Source organism: Cetorhinus maximus, chromosome 8 (assembly GCF_964194155.1).
Source record: "Cetorhinus maximus chromosome 8, sCetMax3.hap1.1, whole genome shotgun sequence".
Taxonomy (NCBI): Eukaryota; Metazoa; Chordata; class Chondrichthyes; order Lamniformes; family Cetorhinidae; genus Cetorhinus; species Cetorhinus maximus.
Genome location: NC_135886.1, coordinates 73,637,224 through 73,662,427, shown reverse-complemented (window position 1 = coordinate 73,662,427; position 25,204 = coordinate 73,637,224). Strand labels below are relative to the sequence as shown.

Below are 25,204 nucleotides of genomic sequence, written 5' to 3'. Positions count from 1 at the left end.
GCCTCAGCTGGGAAGAGTTAGAGATTTTCCGTATGAGGGAAGTGAATTTTACACGGATGAAATGACATGATCTCTGAAATGGTCTAGATTGATAACTGCTGGTCTTGACATTACTTCAACCACCTCATCATCAGGATAAGTGATTACTCCAGCTAACTAGCAAAGACACAAATTATTAAAGAAAAGCTGATTCCAGTTAATAATTCTTTGAAATTGATTTCTCAGCCTGGTCTGCTAATCCAACATACCTAATCCACTTCCCTTCTTTAAAAGATATAAGACTTTTGTCATATTGATGCAGTTACTTGCAACAAAAACAGTTGCGTCTTTCTTCATACCTGCCATGAGCCCAACCAGTAGCATCACCAGCCACCCGGAGAAGGCATCACTCAAACCTTTAATGAGCGCCCACAATGATTCTTTACTTTTGCTTGTGATCTGGAAAGGGAAGCAGCAAAATTAGATGGCAATACTTCCCTAAAATCTTTCATTTGAACGAATGATGTCACTGCATACCATCAGTACAGAGTAAGCCTTGCTTTTTAGTTTAGCACAAACGGCAGGAGATATAAACAATCAAAACTTTTCATTCAAACGTCATCAAAAATTCTAATTGCTAATTTGGAGCAAAAATATTGTGAATATGAAAGACCTTTTGTGTTACGTTGTAATAAGTGAAAACAGCAGCACTTGATTCAGCCAGTGAATTTCTGAATCCACCAACTCTGCTCTTTTTGTGGGGCTCAGTTCCTCCTCAGAGACTGGAAACTCAACGTTGAGAATTATGGTTTACTAGAATAGAGCTCAGCGCATTGCAACTCCATAAATAATGGATTCTTGAACTATTCACTTGTGCATCAGTTGCTATAAAATCATATGTTTTTAACTAATATTTGGAGAAACAATTTTGACGTCAAAGAACGTGGGGACAGCATGAATGAGATGAGGCCTTTCAGGTCATCTAGTTCACTACCACTTACATCACCCAATAACAATTTTCATCTTCCTGCCCTGTGGCACCAAATTGTTTTTCACTTCCCATTAAATCAATAAAAATACCTATAAGGTAGGTAAAATTTATTCTAATACAGAAGATATTTTGATATGGTAGTCACAATGCAATTATAGTACAGAAATGACTATGGCCCAAAATTTGTGGCAGTAATAATGGCAAAGCTGTCAGCACTTGCTGTTATTACAGGTTAAAAATTACAGCAGCTTCTGGCCTCTACACATGTGCAATTAAATGCGAAAATTCAGAATATGTCAGCGATATCCTGCTCCTCCACAGGATGTGCTGTTGCATTCTTCACCGATAGAATCAACATAGAATCATGAATTTGGTGTGAACTTAAACTATTGATACATTATTCTTGTTCTAAAGATCGATGAAAACTTTAAACCTTGTTCAATCAAGGGCTAATTGAGTTTTTAATGGCATACTGCTGAACACCCTCTCTGGTCCTAAAAATGTAAAGTTACAAGTGTGGAATCTCATTCCCTCATTAGTAAATTAAAACGTGGCAGGTTTAAAAATATATATATTTTTTGTAAAGCTTGTATTTTGCTATTGAAGTTCCTCCATTAATTCCATGATTGAAGTTCCTCGATTAATTCTTCTTTATTTCACTTTCTGTACAATGATTTTTCTTGTTTTGCCTTCTGTGAGGATTCCTCAATCAGATTGGTTGATTATCAGTCTCCCTTCTGCATGCCCTGTTTACAGCCACAACAGGTCATAGGAGATGCTGCCAAATTCAAATTGACATTGGAAAACAGGAAGTCTGTACTCTATTGCCTTTCTCAAGATGAATGGCAGGCAACATTTCTTTGCCAGTGACTACAAATCCGAGTCATTGGTGTTCCAGCTACACTGGTATAAAGTTAGCAGTGTAACTTCAACTCCCAGCTACATCAAGCTTTCAGTCTTATAAACTGGATCGTTTTTATGTGTCTTGATAATGCCAGAGAACTGAAATTTAAGAATGGCTGTGCAGAAGCTTAAAATATTTTGTCTGCTCTTTTTTCCCCACTATTACAAAACAATTGTGAGAACATGCAGTATGTTATGCTCATTAGGATTGCCTGGCATCCTGTGCCTGCACTTATTGGGAAGCTGGTGATTCAAAATGTAAATTCAGAATTTGTTTCTTGGCTATTAAGCAGCAAGGTAAATTTATATTAGATAAAACTTCGTGGAATTAATATCTTACTATGTTCCTAATGAGGATAAAAAAATCTTGAGAATATATGGAAAGAATGGGGGGGTGGGGGGGAGCAGGTAGAATTATTACACAAAGCTGTTAGTTTGTCTAAGAATCACTCAATTCTGTGCAACTTTGCCTGCTAATACAATGTGCTTCCTTTTTCAATCTAGGGCTTAAAGGATATCTAGGATAATTTTAAATGTATTGCATAGCTCCAAAAGCCATTCTGTAGCAGGCAATGATCAGAACCTTGTGCATTGGTTTGGAGTGTTAATAGTGCTGCTGACTCTCAATTTTTGGCCTTTGCCTGCCCCATATGTAAATATGTTTAGCCATGTCAACTATCCAAAAATAGTGAACTGTTTATATAGAGATGGCAAAAGCACACTAAATAATTTTGCATAAAGACACTGCTAACAACAGACATTTCATGGTGTTTCAAAAGCAGAAATAGGTTTTTTAAGTATCATGGGTTTGGCCCTTTAGGTGTTCAGTGCTAGAAGATCTATTTTTCCAACTCTTTTCAACCTTGATGTGGTGTAATGTAGACCCAGGCCCTTTAATTAAAAAGGTGGCCATGGACTGATAGGATGCATACAACCATCCATATCTAGGAGGCAGCACCTAGTTGTGGACCTCGCTAAATAGTATGCAAAATATTTCCGCACTATGAATTTTGTGGATTTACATTCCTGGTTATATTAATGTTTAGCTGACATTTGGCGTTGGTCAGAAGTATCATCAGCCACAGTTTTAATTGGAGACAATAATATTATGAGGTTAATTTTGAAGTTTATTGTCCTAAACGAATAATTAGGAAAAATACACCAGAGAATCACCTCAGTGCTGGGACCGGCACATTTCACGGCCGCAGAAGTGTCTGATGCTGGGAGCAATGGAATTTTTAACAATAGGGTGCGCGCACCTTTCTGTGTATCAGCGGACCAGTTACAGCCAAGTGTGGTCAATGACATAGAAAAGACTTTCTTAAAAAAAAAAATCTTAATTTAAATTTTACTGCATTATTTAATTATGCGGACAGTCCCTTCCGCCCTATTTTCACAGGATGGGGGAATCAAAAATAATTTGTACCCAGAGGGCGACGGGGATAATCGGGCAGTCTTATAGGGGTCAGGGAGGGGTCAGTAACTATAGTTATCCCAGAAGTTTGAAGTGGGTTTAATTCTTCTAATTTTTCCTGGGTAACTTTTACTGTAAGACAGTTGGAACCATCTGAAGTTTGCAACTTATATCATTCTTTCAGATGGTTCCCAGACAATTTCCATTGTTACCAGCCATGATGGGAGAATGTGCAGTCAATTCTAGCCCCACTTCTCCACAGGTCGTAACAATAGTTTAAATGTCTAATTCACCACAAAACTGGCCAATTGCTCACCTTTGAAACAGTCATCCCAGCATAAAAAGACTAACACGGCTTCTTTCAGTAGGCACAAAAAAATTAATTTATTAGAGAACAAACTTTTTGAAAACAAGTTATAAAACTGGTTAACATAGAAGTTGTAGTTTAGAAGTGTAATGATTTTTCCCCTTTTTAAAAAAAAATATTCAAATCCCCATACACTTACATACAAACACAAAACAGGACAAAACAAACGCAGTCCCCTGTAGAGGCTGAAGAATGGGAACATTTCTTTTAAAAGGATAAAATTCAAAAAGATCTCAACGCTGTTGATCTAATAGATTTCTGGTCACAAGAGATCTGGAAGTTCCTTCAGGCGGATTTTTGGTGAAATTGTCCTTGATGACTCTTACTTGTCATAACTTTGCAAACTTCCAAAAAAAAAGCTGAGTTAATCTGATGAGACATTTCTGACAAAAGTTCAACTCACTCTAGACCACATGTAACGCAAAGGTGGGGCAGAGAGGGAGAAAGTGATAGTGTTCTTCTTGCAGCCTGCTTCTAAAGACACACACACCCTCTGACTGAGGGTCAAAGAATCAAATGTTCAGAGAATACTTCTCTCAAGCTAGGAGTTTTTAACCAATCAGCAAGAGTCTTTAGCCTGGCAACAGCAGTTCTTTGCTGACTCAGACATATAAAGTATCGCTTCCCTCTCCAGGGTATCCAACTTGACCCATGGTTTCTTGAAGATGGCATATTCACTGCCCTGAATTAATCTTGCATACTTTTAGAAATAATTCAGGAGGGAGAATGTTCAAAATTTAATGTCCTCCAAACTTTCCAAAAATAGGTTCCTCACACCATGCAATCCTTCCTTAGAGACCTCTGGTGGTGGTTGGGGGGGGGTGCTAGTGGGTTCCCAGCATATCTTTGGGGTACCCCTCAGTTACGATGCCCTGGAGCTCAGAAGTTACAGACCAATATTATTTGTGGGATCTAGTATGGAAATGAGCTTCCATGCTTTCTTAAATTACAGCAGTAGCTATGTTTAGAAGAATATTGAGGCGTTGGAGAGGGTGCAGAGGAGGTTTACCAGAATGCTGCCTGGTCTGGAGGTTATTAGCTATGAGGAGAGGTTGGAGAAACTCGGATTGTTCTCACTAGAGCGAAGGAGATTGAGGGGCGACTTGATAGAAGTTTACAAAATTATGAGTGGCATGGACAGAGTAGATAGTCAGAAGCTTTTTCCCAGGGTGGACGAGTCAATAACTAGGGGACATAGATTTAAGGTGAGAAGAGAAAACTATAGAGGAGATGTGCGGGGCAAGTTTTTTACGCAGAGGGTAGTGAGTGTCTGGAATTCGCTGCCAGAGGAGGTGGTGGAAGCAGGTACGATAGTGGTGTTTAAGAGGCAGCTTGACAAATACATGAATAGGATGGAAATAAAAGGATATGGACCCCGGAAGTGCAAAATGTTTTAGTTGACGGGTAATATGATCGGCGCAGGTTTGGAGGTTTGTGTTGTACTTTTCTTTGTTCTTTGTTTAAAATACTTAATTAGGTGTGACTGCTTTCCTGAGGGTGTGAAAGACACAATATAAATGCAAATTCTTTATTTTCTTATTTCCTTATATCAGAAATACATTTTGCTCTATGTTTACATCTTGTATTTATTTACTCTGATTCATTTTTTCCTAAAATCTATAATCAGTAAGACTACATTAACTATGTAATTTACAATTGTTTATACTTTTTTCTACTTCTTCCATAATTTCTATATTTCTGTGCAATGATATATTATCCAATCTTCTTTTCCTTATCAACAACATATTTGTCTAATTTTTCAAAGGGAACTCCACAGGTGGTAGCTAGTACCTTATTAAAAATCTTAGTTCTATGTGCATTTCTTGCCTACAAGCTTTGTTTCCTATTTTTAATCATGTTTCTAGCGATTTGTTCTGTTGTCAATTGGTGTCTATTTAAAATGGAAAGCTCTATGTTAACTTGCTTTGGTCTCTATATAATGCCAGACTGTTGCCATTAGATGGCACTGTTAGGGAGGCGGAGAGGTGTAGGGAGAGAGTTCCAGAGTTGAGCTCCTAGATAACTGAAGGTACGGCCAGCAATAGTGGAGGGCTGGGGGGAGGGGGAATCGTGAGGGGAGGGCACTAAAGTCAGCCTTTGTGACCTCATCAGTTAGTTCCTTCAAGCTGGACTATGCTCCTTCCCACTTCCAAATTTACTAGAGTCATAATAAGTAGTGAAATTAATTCCATTAATGAAAATCAGGGTGCCTGAGAAATCCACAATACTGAAGTTTTCAACTGAAGGAGAAGGGGGGGGGGGGCATTCCAACTCACTGCACTTGAAAACAAGAAACACCACCTGCAATCCTTAAAAATTCTCACAAATTAATTGGCTAGTGGGAGGGATCAAATGACAGAACCACCACCCCACTCCCCCCCAACCAAAGCAGATAAGATCAAGAAATGGGCTGGAAATGATCTTCTAGTTACAGGTTGGAGGTCCTTGTGTTAGTACATAAAATGTTTTCTGATCTACCTTTGTGACTTCAGTTATTTATTATATTCTCAACAGCAACAGTATGCACTCAGTGATCCTTTAGACATTATCTACATGAAGAGGTTGAATCTATAATAATTAACTACAAGATTCCAAGGAAAGAGATATGATAAAGTTTTGAATTTTGCTCATAATAAAAACACCTACAAAATTCATAGGGCAGAGCACTTTATTTACTAGCCACTGTAAGGTCACCAATTCAAAGGGCAAAGGGAAGTTTTCGCCAAAATGGATCAATTGACCCCGATGGTGCAATAGTATTGGAAATAGATGTTTTCAAATAATGGGCCTCATCAGGAATGAATAACTAATAGTCCATATTATATTATATCTTAGCTAATCTTAACTAAAGTTTTTTCTACCTCTATGGATGCCTTTATACACCTCTATGGATGCCCTTGTACTTTCTGATTTAGTGGAAACAAGTTAGTTACTCCCAGGTCTTTAGATGACAAAGGGGTGCTCGAACAGTCTGAACTGGCAGATCTTCTAACCTTCTCTCTTTGCGAGGAAGACAGAGTGACACAGAATAACATACTCTGCTTAACCAGTGACGTGCATCTGTGGGTGCAACTGCTTTTTTAATTAATTCACGTGATGTGGGCTTCACTGGCTGGGCCAGCATTTATTGCCCATCCCTAATTGCCCTTGAGAAGGTGGTGGTGAGCTGCCTTCTTGAACCGCTGCAGTCCATGTGCTGTTAGGAAGGGAGTTCCAGGATTTTGACCCAGCGACAGTGAAAGAACGGCAATATATTTCCAAGTCAGGATGGTGGTGTTCCCATGTGTCTGCTGCCCTTGTCCTTCTGGGTGGCAGTGGTCGTGGGTTTGGAAGGTGCTATCTAAGGAGCCTTGGTGAATTCTTGCAGTGCATCTTGTAGATGGTACACACTGCTGCTACTGTGCATCGGTGGTGGAGGGATGGAGTGAATGTTTGAGGATGTGGTGCCAATCAAGTGAGCTGCTTTGTACTGGATGGTGTCCAGTGTTGTGGGAGCAGCACTCATCCCACAAGTGGGATGCAAATGGGGAGTATTCCATCACATTCCTGACTTGTGACTTGTAGATGGTGGGCAGGCTTTGGGGAGTCAGGAGATGAGTTACCCGTCACACGATTCCTAGCCTCTGACCTGCTCTTGTAGCCACAGTATTTATAGGGCTAGTCCAGTTCAGTTTCTGGTCAATGGTAACCTCCAGGATGTTGATAGTGGGGGATTCAGTGATGGTAATGCCATTGAACATCAAGGGGCGATGGTTGGATTCTCTCTTGTTGGAGATGGTCATTGCCTGGCACTTGTGTGGCGCGAATATTACTTGCCACTTGCCCAGGTCTTGCTGCATTTGGACATGGACTGCTTCAGTATCTGAGGAGTCGTGAATGGTGCTGAACATTGTGCAATCATCAGCGAACATCCCTGCCTTTGATGAAGTCAAAGGTCATTGATGAAGCAGCTGAAGATGGTTGGGCCTAAGACACTACCTTGAGGAACTCCTGTAGTGATGTCCTGGAGCTGAGATGACTGACCACCAAACAACCACAACCATCTTCCTTTGTGCTAGGTATGACTCTAACCAGCGGAGAGTTTCCCCCCTGATTCCCATTGACTCCAGTTTTGCTAGGGCTCCTTGATGCCACACTCAGTCAAATGCTGCCTTGATGCCAAGGGCAGTCACTCTCCCCTCACCTCAGGAGTTCAACAATTTTGTCCATGTTTGAACCAAGGCTGTAATGAGATCAGGAGCGGAGTGGCCCTGGCGGAACCCATCATTGAGAATGGGAATATTTGTGGAGCCTCCTCCTCCAGTGAGTTGTTTAATTGTCCACCACCATTCACAACTGGATGTGGCAGGACTGCAGAGCTTAGTTCTGATCCATTGGCTGTGAGATTGCTTAGCTCTGTCTATCACTTGCTGCTTATGCTGTTTGGCACACAAGTAGTGCTATAGCTTCACCAGGTTGACATCTCATTTTTAGGTATGTTTGGTGCTGCTCCTGGCATGCCCTGCTGCACTCTACATTGAACCAGTGTTGATCCCCTGGCTTGATGGTAATGCTAGAGTGGGGAATATGCCAGGCCATGAGATAACAAATTGTATTCAAGGACAACTCTGATGCCACAGCGCCTCATGGATGACCAGTCTTGAGTTGCTGGATCCGTTTGAAATCTATCCCATTTAGCACGATGGTGGGTGTCCTCAATGTGAAGGCGGGACTTCGTCTCCACAATGACTGTGCGGTGGTCACTCCTACCGTTACTGTCATGGAAGATGCATCTGCGGCAGGCAGGTTGGCGAGGATGAGGTCAAGTATATTTTCCCTGACAAAATGGACAATTCACATTTGCCCACATCATACTCCATGTGCCAGATCTTTGTCCACTCACTTAACCTATGTTACTCTATAGCCTCCATATGAGCTCTTCCACAACTTAATTTCCTACCTTTGTATCATCAGCAAATTTAGCAACCATACCTTCAGTCCCTTCATTCAAGTCATTTATATAAATTGTAAAAAGCTGAGGCCCCAGCACTGATCCCTGTGGCACACTACTCGTTTCATCCTGCCAACCAGAAAAAGATCCATTTATGCCTACTGTGTTTCCTGTCAGCTAGCCAATCTTATATCCATGTTAATGTGTTACACCCTGCACCATGAGCTTTTATTTTCTGCAATAACCTTTGATGTGGCACCTTATCAAATCCCTTCTGGAAATCCAAGTACAGTATATCCACCAGTTCTCCTTCATCCACAGTATATGTGACCACTTCAAAGAACTCCAATAAGTTGGTTAAACATGATTTCCCTTTCACAAAACCATGTTGACTCTGCCTGATTGCCTTTAATTTTTTCAAGTGCCCTGCCATAGCATCTTTAATAATAGCTTCCAACATTTTGCCTATGACAGATGTTGTGCTAACTGGTCTGCATTTTTCTGCTTTCTGTCTCCCTTTCTTTTTGAATAAAGGAGTTACATTTGCTATTTTCCAATCTAATGGCACCTTCCCTGAATCCAGGGAATTTTGGAAAATTAAAACCAGCGCATCAACCATTTCCCTAGCCACTTCTTTTACGTCCCAAGGATGAAGTTCATCAGGACCTGGAGATTTGTCACCCCGCAGTTCAATAATTTGCAAAGTACCACTTCCCTGCTGATTCTAATTTTCCCAAGCTCCTCCCTCCCTTCTAATTCCTCATTTACAGCTATCTCTGGGATGTCACTTGTATCCTTTATAGTGAAGACCGATGCAAAATACCTGTTCAGTTCATCTGCCATCTCTTTATTTTCCATTACTAATTCCCCAGACTCACTTTCTATAGGACCAATGCTCAGTTTTTAAAGTATTTTCTTATTTAAGTATCTATAGAAACTCTTACAATTTGTCTTTATCTTTCTAGCTAGCTTTCTCTTGTACTCTAATTTTTCCCTCCTTTGCTGTTCTTTATATTCTGTCCAATCTTCTGACCTGCCACCCATCTTTGTGCAATTATATGCTTTTTCTTTAAGTTTGATACTGTCTTTAACTTTTTTGGTTAACCGCAGTTGGTGGGTCCTCTCCGTGGGATGTTTCTTTCTTGTTGGAGTGCATCTGTTTTGTGGTTTAACCAAGGCTCTGCATAAAATTAGAATTATCTCTCTGCTTTTGTATTCTATTTCTCTAAAAATAAAGCCAGTACTTTGTTCGCACTGTTTATGGCCTTATCAAATTTTCTGTTGCTTTTAGCAATGTGTCTGAATACTGACATCTTTTTGCTCCTCTACCCCATTTAGTCTTATATCTTTCATAGAATAAATGGCCTCATTATTTCTCCTGCCAAAATGAATCACTGTGCTATATTGGATTGCATTTACCATTTATCCATCTCTTCCAAATGCTTGTTTATGTCTTCTTCCAATATGGTGCAGCCTTCCACTTTTAGCTATAACACCCAATTTGATGTGATCTGCAAATGTCAACAACATACCTTAAATTCCCAAGTCCAAGTCATTTATGTATATGGTAAAAGCAGTTGTCCCAGCACTTAGTTTTTAGGTATGGATAACAGTGCCTCTGCTATCTCCTATTGAGTTTTTCTTTGCATATTTGAGTGTGAAATCCATTCAGACCTAGGGTTCTGAGATACTCCTTTGTCTAATGTCTCTTTTCTTTCTATTTTAATTGTTGTAATGTCCCCACGAACAACCTCGACTATTGTAATTTTCTAGTTATCAACCTGTGAAAATTCCATTTCCTTTCCTTTTTTAAAAAAAATTCGTTCATTGGTTGTGAGCATCGCTAGCAAGGCCAACATTTATTGCCCATCCCTAGGTGAGCCACTTTCTTGAAATGCTGCAGTCCATGAGGTGTTAGTACACCCACGGTACTGTTAGGAAGGGAGTTTCAGGGTTTTGATCCAGTGAAAGAATGGTGATATAGTTCCAAGTGAGGATAATGTGTAGCTTGGAGGGGAACTTGCAGATGCTGGTGTTCCCATGGGTCTGCTGCCCTTGTTCTTTTACGTGGTAGAAGTCGCAGATCTGGAAGGTGCCTTCGAAGGAGCCTTGTGGAGTTGCTGCAGTGCATCTTATAGATGGTCTACATTGCTGCCACTGTGCATCAGCGTTAAGGGGAGTCAAGTGTTTAAGATGCTGGATGGGATGTTGATCAAGCGGGCTGCTTTGTCCTGGATGGTGTTGAGCTTCTTGAGTGCTGTTAGAGTTGTATTCATCCAGGCAACTGGACAGTATTCAATCACACTCCTGATTTGTGCCTTGCAGATGATGGACAGGCTTTGGGGAGTCAGGAGGTGAGTTACTCTCTGCAGAATTCCCAGCCTCTGACCTGCTCTTGCACCCACATTATCTAAAACAAAACAAAAACAGAATTACCTGGAAAAACTCAGCAAGTCTGGCAGCATCGGCGGAGAAGAAATCAGTCAACGTTTCGAGCCTTCATGGCCCTTCGGCAGAACTGCAGCATAGTTTCAACAAGGGAGAAATATAAATTGGTTTAAGGTGGGTCGGGGGTGGGGGGGGGGTGGAAGAGACACATTGAGGGTGTGGTGTGAGCAGATAATCAAAAGATGTCACAGACAAAAGGGTCAAAGAGGTGTTGAAGGTGGTGGTCTTTGTCTGAGAAAAGTGCTAATTAAGAATGGAAAACAGGATATTCAAAGTACAGCTCTAGTGGGGGTGGGGTGGAAAGACTAAAGGTTTTAGTTTGAGATTTAAAAATAATGGAAATAGGTGGGGAAAGAAGAATCTATATAAATTATTGAAAAAAAAGCGGGTGGGGGGGGGAAAAGAAGCGGGGTGGGGATGGGGGGAGGGGGAGTTTAAGATCTAAAGTTGTTGAATTCAATATTCAGCCCAGAGGGCTGTAAAGTGCCTAGTCGGAAGATGAGGTGCTGTTCCTCCAGTTTGCGTTGGGCTTCACTGGAACAATGCAGCAAGCCAAGGACAGACATGTTGGCAAGAGAACAGGGTGGAGTGTTAAAATGGCAAGCGACAGGGAGGTTTGGGTCTTTCTTGCGGACAGACCGCAGGTGTTCCGCAAAACGGTCGCCCAGTTTGCGTTTGGTCTCTCCAATGTAGAGGAGACCGCATTGGGAGCAACGAATGCAGTAGACTAAGTTAGGGGAAATGCAAGTGAAATGCTGCTTCACTTGAAAGGAGTGTTTGGGCCCTTGGACGGTGAGGAGAGAGGAAGTGAAGGGGCAGGTGTTGCATCTTCTGCGTGGGCATGGGGAGGTGCCATAAGTGGGGGTTGAGGAGTAGGGGGTGATGGAGGAGTGGACCAGGGTGTCCCGGAGGGAACGATCCCTACGGAATGCCGTCAAGGGGGGTGAAGGGAAGATGTGTTTGGTGGTGGCATCATGCTGGACTTGGCGGAAATGGCGGAGGATGATCCTTTGAATGCGGAGGCTGGTGGGGTGATAAGTAAGGACAAGGGTGACCCTATCATGTTTCTGGGAAGGAGGAGAAGGCGTGAGGGAGGATGCGCGGGATATGGGCCGGACACGGTTGAGGGCCCTGTCAACGACCGTGGATGGAAAACCTCGACCGAGGGCTGAATATTGAATTCAACAACTTTAGATCTTAAACTCCCCCTCCCCCCATCCCCACCCCGCTTCTTTTCCCCCCCCACCCGCTTTTTTTTCAATAATTTATATAGATTCTTCTTTCCCCACCTATTTCCATTATTTTTAAATCTCAAACTAAAACCTTTAGTCTTTCCACCCCACCCCCACTAGAGCTGTACTTTGAATATCCTGTTTTCCATTCTTAATTAGCACTTTTCTCAGACAAAGACCACCACCTTCAACACCTCTTTGACCCTTTTGTCTGTGACATCTTTTGATTATCTGCTCACACCATACCCTCAATGTGTCTCTTCCCCCCCCCCCCCCACCCCCACCCACCTTAAACCAATTTATATTTCTCCCTTGTTGAAACTATGCTGCAGTTCTGCCGAAGGGCCATGAAGGCTCGAAAAGTTGACTGATTTCTTCTCCGCCGATGCTGCCAGACTTGCTGAGTTTTTCCAGGTAATTCTGTTTTTGTTTTGTTTTGGATTTCCAGCATCCGCAGTAGCTTTTAGCTTTTTGTTTTTACCCACATTATCTATATGGCTAGTGCAGTTCAGTTTCTGGTCAATGGTAACCCTTAGGATCTTGATGGTGGGGGAATTCAGCGATGCTACTGCCGTTGGACACCAAGGGCAGATGGTTAGATTTACTCTTGTTGGAGATGGTTATTGCTGCCACTTGCCATTTATCAGCCCAACCTTGAACTTTTTCCAGGTCTTGATGCAGGCAGGCACAGACTGTTTTATTACCAGAGTTTTGCTGAGCTGGAATTCAAAGACACGACTGCTAAAATAAAGTGCAGCAAATGCAATAAATTGGCAGTGTTCAGAGTTGCAAAACTCTAAAAACCTGACAAAGACCCATAATTTTAATTTGGTATGTTACTGTGAGAATATAACAAACAACTAATGCAAGTACACCAGGCAAACATTTTTGAATGTAGCCCATCAATGTGACATTTTAAGTGCTCTGTTTCCAAAAATGTTTGCTTGATAACTGAGTTTACTCTTGAATTCATCCTTTTTCCAGCTAGATTTTTTTCCCCACCATTCCTTCTCTCTCCCTAACAGTCTCATGCGTCAGCTCTCACACTCCAAATCTTCCATTCCCTCGCTCTTGCTTCACCCTCACATGCAGTTACTGGCAGCTGTTCTTTGTCTCATAAAAGGGGCATACTGGGAGTGATACTGCCACCACCACAACCATAAGCCTTCAGTGTACTACAAGCTTCCAGAGCATAAAACAATTCAGATCACATCAGAACTGCCCTCCAGAGCCCAGTAACTGTTGAAGGTTTATACTTATGATGGCATCAGTATTGCTTCTGGTTTGCTCCTTTTCATGGGTCCAGACCCATCTATTGCTCCACAACTGAATCTGCATGGAAGGTCTCTCCACTGTGTGTAGCATACTTTAGCCAACATTAATTAGCTCACAATACAATTTATTTATTTACAGGTCAAATCACAGAAAAGTCACCTTGTTTTTTGTGTCTAAGTTCTGCATGTTATGCAGTATCGCATATTGGGATTTAGTGCAGAGGCAGGCAATATATAAAGAGCTGCAATTTTACCTCAAAAGAAACTGTTGGCATTTGGCTACCACAGAATCATAGAATGGTTACAACAAAGAACTTGCCAAGCCTCCTTATACAGCATCTTCCAAACCCACGACCACTGCCATCCAGAAGGAAAAGCAAGGGCAGCAAATAGATGGGAACACCACCACCTGGAAGTTCCCCTCCAAGGCACTCACCACCCTGACTTGGAAATATATTGCTGTTCATTCACTGTCTCTGGGTCAAAATCCTGGAACTCCCTCCCTGACAGCACCGTGGGTCTACCTAGACCACACAGGCTGCAACAGTTCAAGAAGGCAGCTCACCATTACCTTCTCAAGGGAAATTACGGATGGGCAATAAACGCTGGCCTAGACAGTGATGCCTACATCCCATGAATGAATAAATAAAAATAACAGAGGGAGACCATTTTGCCCATCATGCCCATGCTGGCTGTGAGCAACTTTTCCCCGAAGCCCTGCAAATCTTTTCACTTCAGGTGTTTCTCCAATTCTCTTTTGAAAACCATGATTCAATCTGCCTCCACCACACTTTCAGGTGGTGCGTTCCAGATCCTAATCACTAGCCGCATACAGAAATTTTTTCTTATGTTGCCATTAGTTCTTTAGCCATTCGCTTAAAAATCAGTGTGCTCTGATTCTCGACCCTTCCACCAATAGGAACAGTTTCTTTTTATTTACTTTGTCTAGGCCCCGCATAATTTTAAGCATCTCTGTCAAATCTCCTCTCAACCTTTTCTTCTCTAAGGATAACAACCACAGCTCCTCTGATCTATTCTCATAACTGAAGTCACTTATCCCTGGAATCATTGTTGGTGGCAGAATTAGACACAATATTCCAGGTGAGGCAGAACCAGTGCTTTATAAACGTTCTTCATAACTTACTGGCTTTTGTGGAGTTCCGCAGGGGTCAGTGTTGGGACCACAACTTTTCACTTTATACATTAATGATCTAGACGAAGGAACTGAGGGCATCCTGGCTAAGTTTGCAGATGATACAAAGATAGGTGGAGGGACAGGTAGTATTGAGGAGGCGGGGAGGCTGCAGAAGGATTTGGACAGGTTAGGAGAATGGGCAAAGAAGTGGCAGATGGAATATAACGTGGGGAAGTGTGAGGTCATGCACTTTGGTAGGAAGAATAGAGGCATAGACTATTTTCTAAATGGGGAGAGAATTCAGAAATCTGGAGTGCAAAGGGACTTGGGAGTCCTAGTCCAGGATTCTCTTAAGGTTAACTTGCAGGTTGAGTTGGTAGTTAGGAAGGCAAATGCAATGTTGGCATTTATTTCAAGAGGACTAGAATATAAAAGCAGGGATGTGCTGCTGAGGCTTTGTAAGGCTCTGGTCAGACCACATTTAGAATATTGTGAGCAATTTTGGGCCCCATACTTTAGGAAGGATGTGCTGGCCCTGGAGAGGCTCCAGAGGAGGTTCATGAGAACGATCCCAGAAATGAAAGGCTTAACATATGAGGAACGTTTGAGGACTCTGGGTCTATACTCGATGGAGTTTAGAAGGATGAGGGGGGATCTGATTGAAACTTACAGAATACTGAAAGGCCTGGATAGAGTGGACGTGGGGAAGATGTTTCCATTAGTAGGAGAGACTAGGATCCGAGGGCACAGCCTCAGAGTAAAGGGAAGACCTTTTAGAACAGAGATGAGGAGAAACTTCTTTAGCCAGAGAGTGGTGAATCTATGGAATTCATTGCCACAGAAGGCTGTGGAGGCCAGGTCATTGAGTGTATTTAAGACTGAGATAGATAGGTTCTTGATTGGTAAGGGGATCAAAGGTTACGGGGAGAAGGCGGGAGAATGGGGTTGAGAAACTTATCAGCCATGATTGAATGGCAGAGCAGACTCGATGGGACGAATGGCCTAATTTCTGCTCCTGTGTCTTATGGTCTTTGAATTCTATGCCTCTATTTTTAATGCCCACAATCCTGTATAGCTTTTTAACCATTTTCTCACCTTCCCTGCAACTTTCAACGATTTGTGCACATATAATCCCTGGGTGTCTCTAATTCTGCACCTTGTTTAGAATTTTACCCTTTATTTTATATTGCCTCCCCTTGTTCTTCTTACCAAAATTTGACACTTAAAATTCTCTACATTAAATTTCACCTGTCATTTGTCCATCCATTCCACCAACCTATGTCCTCTTGAAGTCAAACACTACCGTCTTCACAATCCACAATACATCCAAGTTTTGCGCAATCTGAAAATTGTGAAATTCTGCCCTCAATGCCCAAGGTTAGGTTATTAATATACATCAAAAAAAGCAGTAGTCCTTGGGCCAACGCCTGGGGAACTTCATTGTATACTAGTTTCCAGTCAGAAAACAAATGTTCACCACTACTCTGATATTTGTCACTCAGTTAACTTCGTATCAATGCTGCCACTGTCCCTTGTATTGCATAGGTTTCAGCTTTGCTGGCAAGCCTATTATGTGGAACTTTAACACCCTTTGCAAGTCCATGTGTACCACATCAATCGCATTACCCTCATCAACCCTCTTTGTTACCTCATCAAAAATTCAATCAAGTTATTTTAACATGATTTGCCTTTAACTAATTTGTGCTGGCTTTACTCAAGTAATCCATTTGTCCAAGTGGCTGTTAGTTTTGTCCTAGGTTATAATTTCTAAAAGCTTTTCCACTACCGAGGTTAAACTGACTGGCCTGTAGTTGCTGGACTAATCATTGTTCATTTTTGAACAAGGATGTAACATTTGCAATTCTCCAATCTTCTGACATCATCCCTGTATTTGAGGAGGATTGGAAGATTATGGCCTGTGCGTCTGCAATTTCTGCCTTTACTTCCCTCTGTATCTTCAGATGCAACCCTCCGGTCTTGGTGACTCATCAACTTTAAGTATAGTCAGTCTTTCTAATACACCCTCTTTTATCAATTTTTAGTCTATCCAGTGTCTCAACTACCTCCTCTTTCACGATGAAAAATACAGAAAATAATTGTCAAAAAATTACGTGTAAAGCAAAATATTGCTGCATTTCAAAGTAACTGCTGAATTAATATGGCTCAATCTTTGCATTCCATACACCCAAGTTCATTAACATTCACATTACATATAATTTGGGCAGCATCTTTTTTCATAAAATGAGATGTAAAGTACAGGCAGACTGCCTCAAAAACGGCCACTTCGGGGCCGAGTCAGTGCTAGATTTCGGATCTTGCTAGCTTTCGGGGGAAAAAGAAATTGGAACCTTGATTCAATGACTAGAGGACATGCAAAATCAAGAAGAAAAGTTGCTTTAAAATATATATCGAAGTGTTTTCTATCATCTGGGTTTCTAGCCTTTTCAGAGCGTCACCTGCCAAGGAGCGTCACTTATCTTTTCTATTGATGCTAACAAAGCTGGATCTTTCTTTACCTTTCCATTTTTTGAATCCTGCTCAGTCAGAAAGTAACATGCTTCCTGACCTCTGCCATTTAGTGCTGTGTAATCAGTTCTGGAGGGTGCAGGTTTTAATTTTCAGGTAGGCTTTTCTTACAATTAGTACTGGCAGATGAATTCTCAATCTTCTGCTTGGTTTTTATTTCTGTAGTTTTCTCTTCAATGGCACTGATGCCTTTCTCCTTACTGAAAACATGCTCCCAAATATTCTACCTCATTGGATTCTCCAAGTTTTTTGTTCATCCTGTTTATCAGTTAGTCCTTTCTTAGCTGTTGGCGTTGGATTGGGCGCTCCTATGTGGGTTGGATGGTTGGGGCTGGGTCAGATCGTGCTAAGCTGGGTTGGGTGGGGTCAAGGGTCACTCTGACCACATGGAGCGCAGGAAATGACAGGGACATGAAGCGGATAACTGTTCAGCACACAACCCCGCTGATGCAGCAGCTCCTCGAACAAGCCAGTAAGTTTTATAACTCATTCAATAGGGCTTAAAATTCTTGTCAAGTCCTCCATTATCCACAATCTAAGACAGCATCTGGCTTGGCTCTAATTCCCCTACGGTCACACAACCTACTGGAACACTTTATTTAAGCTCACAAAATGAATGGCTACATTGGCAAAGCATCTTTTGACCCATAGAACTGTATCATAACAGAGCTCAGCATCTTTGGCGTGATGTGGTAGGGGGAAGGCGGGAAGGGAAAAATATAGAAAACTCAAAAAAAATCTATAATGCAAAATATTACTGCATTTCAAAGTAATTAATATGGCTCCATACACCCAAATTCCTCAACATTCACATTAGATATACTTTGGGCTGGAATAGGGACAAAAACCATGACAATACAGTTGCTATGAGCCAAGTGGGTCATAATTCATAATAAAATACATGAAATAGGAACTGCTCAAAATGAGTATCAACCTGCACCCTCCAGAACTGATTACACAGCACTAAATGGCAGAGGTCAGGAAGCATGTTACTTTCTGACTGGGCAGGATTCAAAAAATGGAAAGGTAAAGAAAGTAGATTCTTTTTTAACTAAAATAAATTGTAATTCAAATATGCAGAATCAAGTGCTCATACAACAAGGCATAGCAGATAACAGGGATAACAGATTCTGTTACAAATAGGTGCATTTTGATCAGGTGTTTCACCCAGTTTTAAGTACTGATATTAATATACCTCTCTGTGTCTGTCTCTGTCCCTGGATTTCTCACGGACCCAGTCTATCGTGTTGAAATCTTCATATGTTCCCAAGCCAGGAATTGGTTCATCAAGAAAATCCATTATCTTGCTTGCACCATTCATCCCTGCTCCGTTGTAGTTTGTATACACTGTGCAAGAGGAAAAAAAATACATCCCATTAAATATTAACACAAGAAACTCAGAATATGAAAAAAAAAGGACTGTATTTCAGAGCCAGACCATGCCACTGGAGTATTCCGGTGCTCTGGTGTGGCTAGTTTCACGGTGCTGAGTTACCAGCCTACATGAGTATATACAGATATACTGGCAAAACATTTACAAGGCTGCAGAGACAAGATAAGGAACACACTTCACAAATGTACAATAAAACAGGCAGATGAACTGTGGGCAAAATTAATTGATTTCCAGATCATGGTGGGTTGCTAAGATACACTTTGTAAGTTACAAATAGGTGAAAACAAACAAACAGAAACTGATCACTACACAAAATAAGAATGCCTATAATTTAATTGAAGTGCCAACAAATGAAAAATGTTCCTGCAAGTTTAGATTTCTTTGATACCTTAAATTAGTTTCTGTTTGTTAAGTGCATGGGGTGTGGGGAGGGGATTTCAGTAAAAATTGTCTTCATAAGAATACATGTATTTATCATGACTACAGAATTAATATTCCACCTAAAGAATTGATATAAAAAGCATGGGATCTCAGCATATCGCACCACACACAATCAAGGGTTATTTACTTTAACCTCTTCTGCCTACACAAGTTTGCGTCTGTAAAACTTAACTGTGGAGGCAGTGAGCATAAATGAAACACTGAATGAGTACTTGCATCTGTCTTCATAAAAGAGGATGAAGTTAATATAGCAGTAGAAGGGGAAGGAGTAGAGATTTGGATAGAATTAAAAATAGATGGAAAGGAGGCATCAAACAGGTTGGCATTACTCAAAGTTAACAAGTCACCTGATCTAGATGGTATGTATCCTAGGTTGCTGAGGGAAGCTAGGATGGTGATAGAAGAAGTGATAAAAATCTTTTAATTCTCGTTGGATAAGGGACTGGTGCCAGAGGACTGCAAATGTTATACCCCTGCTCAAAATATGTGCAGAGGGATAAGCCCAGTAACTTGAGGCCAATCAGGCTAATGTCATTTGGTGGGAAAGCTGATAGAGAACATGGTCAAGGGCAAATTATTCATCTTTTGAAGAAGCATGGGCTATTAAGGGACAGGCAAAACAGATTTGTTAAAAGCAAATCATGTCTGACTCATCTGATTGAGTTCTTTGCTAAACACCAGCTCTGATGAAAGGTCATTGACCTGAAACGTTAATGTTAATGCTGTTCTCTCTCCACAGATGCTGCCTGGTCTGCTGAGCATTTCCAGCCTTTTCTGTTTTTAGTTTACAAATCACTGATTATGCCTCAGCTGAAGTATTGTGTTAAATTTTGGCATCATACTTTAGGAAGGATGCCAAGGACACAAAAAATAGGAGCAGGAGTTGACCATGTGGCCTGTCGTGCCTGCTCTGCCATTCAAAACGATCATGGCTGATCTTGGGCTTCAATTCCACTTTCTGACCCGCTCCACATATCCCTCGATTCCATGAGGACCAAAATCTGTCTAACTCAGCCTTAAATGTATTCAACGATGGAGCATTGACAACCCTCTGGGGTAGAGAATGCCAAAGATTCACAACCCTTTGAGTGAAGTAATTTCTCCTCATCTCAGTCCTAAAAGATCAGCCTCTTATCCTGAGGCTGAGCTCCCATGTTTGAGATTCCCCAACCAGTGGAAACAATCTTTCAATGTCACCCTATCAAGCCCCTACAGAATCTTATATATTTCAATGAGATCGTCTCTCGTTCTTTTAAACTCCAGAGAACATAAGCCCAATTTATTCAGCCTCTCATCATAGGACAAGCCCCTGATCCAAAGGACCAATTTAGTGAACCTTCACCATACTGCCTCCAATGCAGGTATATCCTTCTTTAAATATGGAGGCTAAAACTGCACAAAGTATTCCAAATGTGGTCTCACCAAAGCCCTGTACAACTGTGCCAAGACTTCTTTATTCCTGTACTCCAATCCTCTTGCAATAAAGGCTAACATACCATTTGCCTTCCTAATTTCTTGCTGTACCCACATCCTAACTTTCTGTGTCCCTTATACAAGCACACCCAAGTGTCCCTGAATATCAACACTTAGTTTTCACACCTTTTAAGGTACTAAGGTGGTAAGCTCACCACCACCTTCTCAAGGGCAATTAGGGATGGCAATAAATGCTGGTCTAGCCTGTGATGCCCACATTCCCTACGTGAATAAAAAAAGAGAGGTTACAGAGGAGACTTACCAGAAATAATACCAGAGATGAGGAAGTTCAGTTATGTGGAGAACTTGGAAAAGCTGGGATTGTTCTACTTAGAGCAGAGACGGTTAAGAGGTGTTCTAATAAAGGTACGCAAAAGAGAGGGGTTTTAGTAGAGCAAGTTAGGGGGAACTATTTCCTCTGGTCAGTAACCAGAGGTCTTCAATTTAAAATGATTGGCAAAAGAATTAATGGGAACGTGAAGTTTGGTTAAATCAGATCCCATTGTAACTTTCAAAAGGCAATTGAACAAGGTTTGCAAGATTATGGATGAAAAAGGTGGCCTTTGGGGCTAAATTGCACAACTGTTTCAATGACAGGCGTAAAAGACCAAATAGCCTGCTTTTGTGCAGTAAGATTCTGTGATTCTATAAACATATACGCAGAATTTAGTGACAGATATTCAACTAATTTTCTAATAAGGCAATGGTGACCTGAAATTTGTTGCTTTATACTTTATGGAGGAGTGATTCTGCCAAATACTCAACCTGTTCCTGCTTCATCACTCCCATTCAGAATATACAAGATAAAGTATATTTTTCGTGGGAGCCATGAGCAGCTTAGACTTGCACCGTGGGACATCACGTTTGTTGAAAAGAATAAATAAGGTTAAGTAAATCATAATTAGGCAATGCCAAACTTAAAAAAATAAATAAAAATTTCAGGAGCAAAGAGTTCCATAAATTTAAGGCAAAATAAATAGCGGGAGTAAGAGACTTTGAGATGAGTCATGATTTTAACACAGTTGAGATGTAGGGAGGAGAAAGATCATGTAGGACAGTGCATTTGGAACTTAGAAGAGATAAGAGAGAAGTTCATAATGACATTGACCATAGTGGTACAGCATTGATAATAGAGAAAGGCAAGATGATTTGCACTGGAGAGTTAGAAGGAGGCTAGAGGTGAAACTGCACTGCGATACATGGGTTAAGCAAGTGGAACAATGTGAAAAATGCTGAAATTCAATCCCTACCATTAAAGAAGTTAACTGTGAACATAAGGAGCAAGACACACTTGTGCATAAAATGAAGGTACATATCCTTTGAATAATTTAATATGGGATGCATTACTTTATGCAATTTTAACCTTTACTTAAGACATTTCAACATATTCACTAGTAGGCTAGAATCACTGTCATTACTGGATTCTTTTCTTCCTGTCCACACAAGGTCAATTTATTACCATGTACTGTACCAGTTTGTTAATTTCTCTAAACTTTAATCTGATCATTCTTCAGCGTGGGTTATAAATTTCTGTACAGCACCACAGGCATCGGCTGAAGAAGAGCCAGCATTGCACAGAATTTGGACTGTTTGAGAGAATTTAAAGTTCATACTAAAAGATACACAATGTCTCATGAAGAAGGAAAATTAGTATTAGCAGAATGTCACATTGATCATGAGCCATGCAGCCAAGAGTACAAATAATATTTTAAAAACTTTTTGAAAAAGGTTTTTTTTTTAAAACCATTAATATATTTTAGGTAAATTTTGCTATAACGGTATCAAGGATTCAACTGTTACTACACTATGAAGACATGGCATTCCTTAAGCTAGAATGAATGCCATCTACGGGTTTCTCTGTAAGCAGTTAAACTTCCTTATGCAAGTTTTAGCTTGCTAAGCTTTGTATGTGCTTAATTTTTGATTCTCAAGTCAAATTTATAAAGTCCCACATTCGGTTATCCCAGATTCTCAGCAAGGAGCCTCAGTTGAAGGAAGTGCAAATTGGAGAACTCCATCTCTAATTTTGGCTATAAGCAAGACTCCCCATGGGGAGAATGGGATCACAGCAATTTATCCGAGATTTATTCTTGTAAACATTAATCAAGAAGCGATATGAAAATATTTAAATGTACATGTACAGATGGGACTGAGGAAAAAAATGTTAGTGGAGGTAGAGTGCAGAAAAAAGTTTCCATTTAACAGGACATTGTCTTACAGTTAATCATGAAGCTTAAATTAATATCGTTTAGTCATACAGAACTTGAGTATTGCTGAAAAAAGAGACATGTCGAAGCCTGTTAGTGGCAATGGATGCTGCTGTCAAGCCAAAAAGACGTTCTGCCTATCACACAAATGAGTAAGGTGGCATATGAATTTCAGTGCCAGTGAGATGCTATATATGGAGGCTGTATGTCCCAAAGACTGGCGGATTGTATCAAACCGCATGTCCCAGCCACTGTTCGCAACAGGCAAGGTACAAACCGTACCTAACCACGCCACGCTTGCAAAACTCAAAAACAGTGTCCAACATTAAATGAGATCCCGCGACTGGACAACGTTTGCTAAATAATCCTCAGTGTGCTAGGAATTATGCTGACAACCAATTTAAGATAGTCAGTCAGGTTCGCAGCTTGGCACATTTACATGTACTGGAAGTTATATATATTAATATACAGGTCCCTGTTCTCTGCAGGCAGAAAGAACATGTACACACATTGCACCTGTTTCAGGTAAACAAAATAAGTGACAGCCATTCGCTGACTCATTCCTCAGGTCAGTGCCTTGACTGGTCAGGGTCAAGCTGCTTGGTTTAAATTTCAAACAATGCTTGGCAGTTAACTGTCAGTTACCATCACTAGTGCATTCTGCATGGTAAGGCCTCTGCCAATCAGAGTCCACTTGCCAACCAATCAGCACTCTCTTCACATACAGTATAAATTATTCTTTTCCCCTTATATTGGTATTCTTGCGAATTATCCTGATATGGGCAAGATGAAAAGTTTGACGTCTCTTTTTTCAAGCAATGCTTAAGTTAATGTGATGTAATATTAATAATGGCACATGTTTATATATAATGATAAATTTATTTTAAACAGAACATTCAATAGCTACTATAGATATAAAAACAAAAAACTGCGGATGCTGGAAATCCAAAACAGAAACAGAAATGCCTGGGAAAGCTCAGCAGGTCTGGCAGCATCGGCGGAGAAGAGCACAGTTGACGTTTCGAGTCCTCATGACCCTTCAACAGAATAGCTACTATCTGCAATATACTGCAAGGCTCATCTGAAAACAATTCCTAAACTCAGTTTATCAAATATTCTCAGTATCCGGTATTATAAGAGAAAAATGCAAAATAAAAGTGTTTTTGATCTTAACAGATTACCAGCAAGGCAGATACAAATGTGTAATAAGGCACAGGTTCTCTCTTTCTTTCACAGCTCCATATGCCTTCTGGGCTAATCCATCTCTTCTCTACTTTACCCAGGGCCATGGGCTGGTGGATTCTCAATCATAAGGTTCATACATATTACCTAGTAACAATATATGAACTGCAGTTACCACCTTCGTTGTCTGTGCATTTAGTGCACAACCCATTTAAGTGATTCTATCAGCTCACACTATTTTATTGTAATATTTACCATCATCTTCTCTGGAAGCTGACCAGAATACTGACAGGCCCATAAGTGATATGGCAAATCCCACATGTATTCTGAATTCTATTAATCTGTTAATTATTTAACTGAAAGGTTTTGCTTTATAACCTCGCTAGTTGTTAGCTATGAAATGCCAAAGTCTGTTAAGTGTACTCTGACCACTTTTGTTCTAACTGTTCCATTATTGGAAATGATTCATGGATTAATAGGTGATTAAATGAATTAGAGATGCACATGCTGCTCAGTGCTAGATTATGAGCTAATAATAGGAAGATGGCAATCAACCTAGGAGTTTTAGTATATGAATTAAAAATGAAATCAAAACTTGTGGTCATAGGCACCTCACAATGTTAGCATCATGTTAATGGTATTAGACTTTCAGGTTGTAACATGTACATTCTGGCACAAGAATATTGACGTTATAAGCACAAAAGGTTAGAGAATAGAAGGGAAGAAATAAATATGAAGCTATTTTTGCATCTAAGTTAGTTGGAGATGCAGCATGCTTTACAAAAGCATATATATTTCATAACCACAGGCCTCAGATGAGACATTTCACATGCTGAAAGCTTGACATCAAAGGTTCCTTAGCTCAGAATCTTTAAAAGTGAAGCACATTGAATGCACTATAAATGTTTAATTTGTTGTATTCTTATGTCATCAAGGCAGGGTTTTAATTGAGCCCTCAAAACAGTGGGGTTACTGGAACTTGTGACTAACATGTATCTTATTATTTTAAAGTAAGCATGGTCTCAAACAGAATCTTATTTTTGAATTGCACTATTATAAAAATATATTCCAATTGTGGAAATTATGTAAACTTCAGCACTAACTGAAACATTAGTGTGGAACACAGCATATGTAGAACAGAAATTAAAACACTGCCAGCCTGACAGTTTCCTTTATGGTGTACACGCAGATGAGAAACCCACCAGAGACTGAAATAGTGGATCATAGGAAATGTACATGCGTTCTGTACGTGTTGTGCGTTACAAACATATGCAGATTGCAACATGTGCTCAAAGCCGGAAATTATTAG

The 25,204-nt window shown here is 40.6% G+C and overlaps 1 protein-coding gene across 6 annotated transcripts in view; it reads right to left on the bottom strand.

The window, feature by feature from the left end:
- Positions 1-25,204, bottom strand: part of LOC144683722 (H(+)/Cl(-) exchange transporter 5) — a 139,880-nt gene that overhangs the window by 41,984 nt on the left and 72,692 nt on the right. For all 6 annotated transcript variants that reach the window (XM_078547045.1, XM_078547043.1, XM_078547047.1 and 3 more), the window contains 2 exons: positions 18,395-18,546; positions 339-438 (listed from right to left, as the gene is read on the bottom strand). In XM_078547045.1, the coding sequence (XP_078403171.1) occupies positions 339-438; positions 18,395-18,546 (252 nt within the window). The remainder of the gene's footprint in view (positions 1-338; positions 439-18,394; positions 18,547-25,204) is intronic.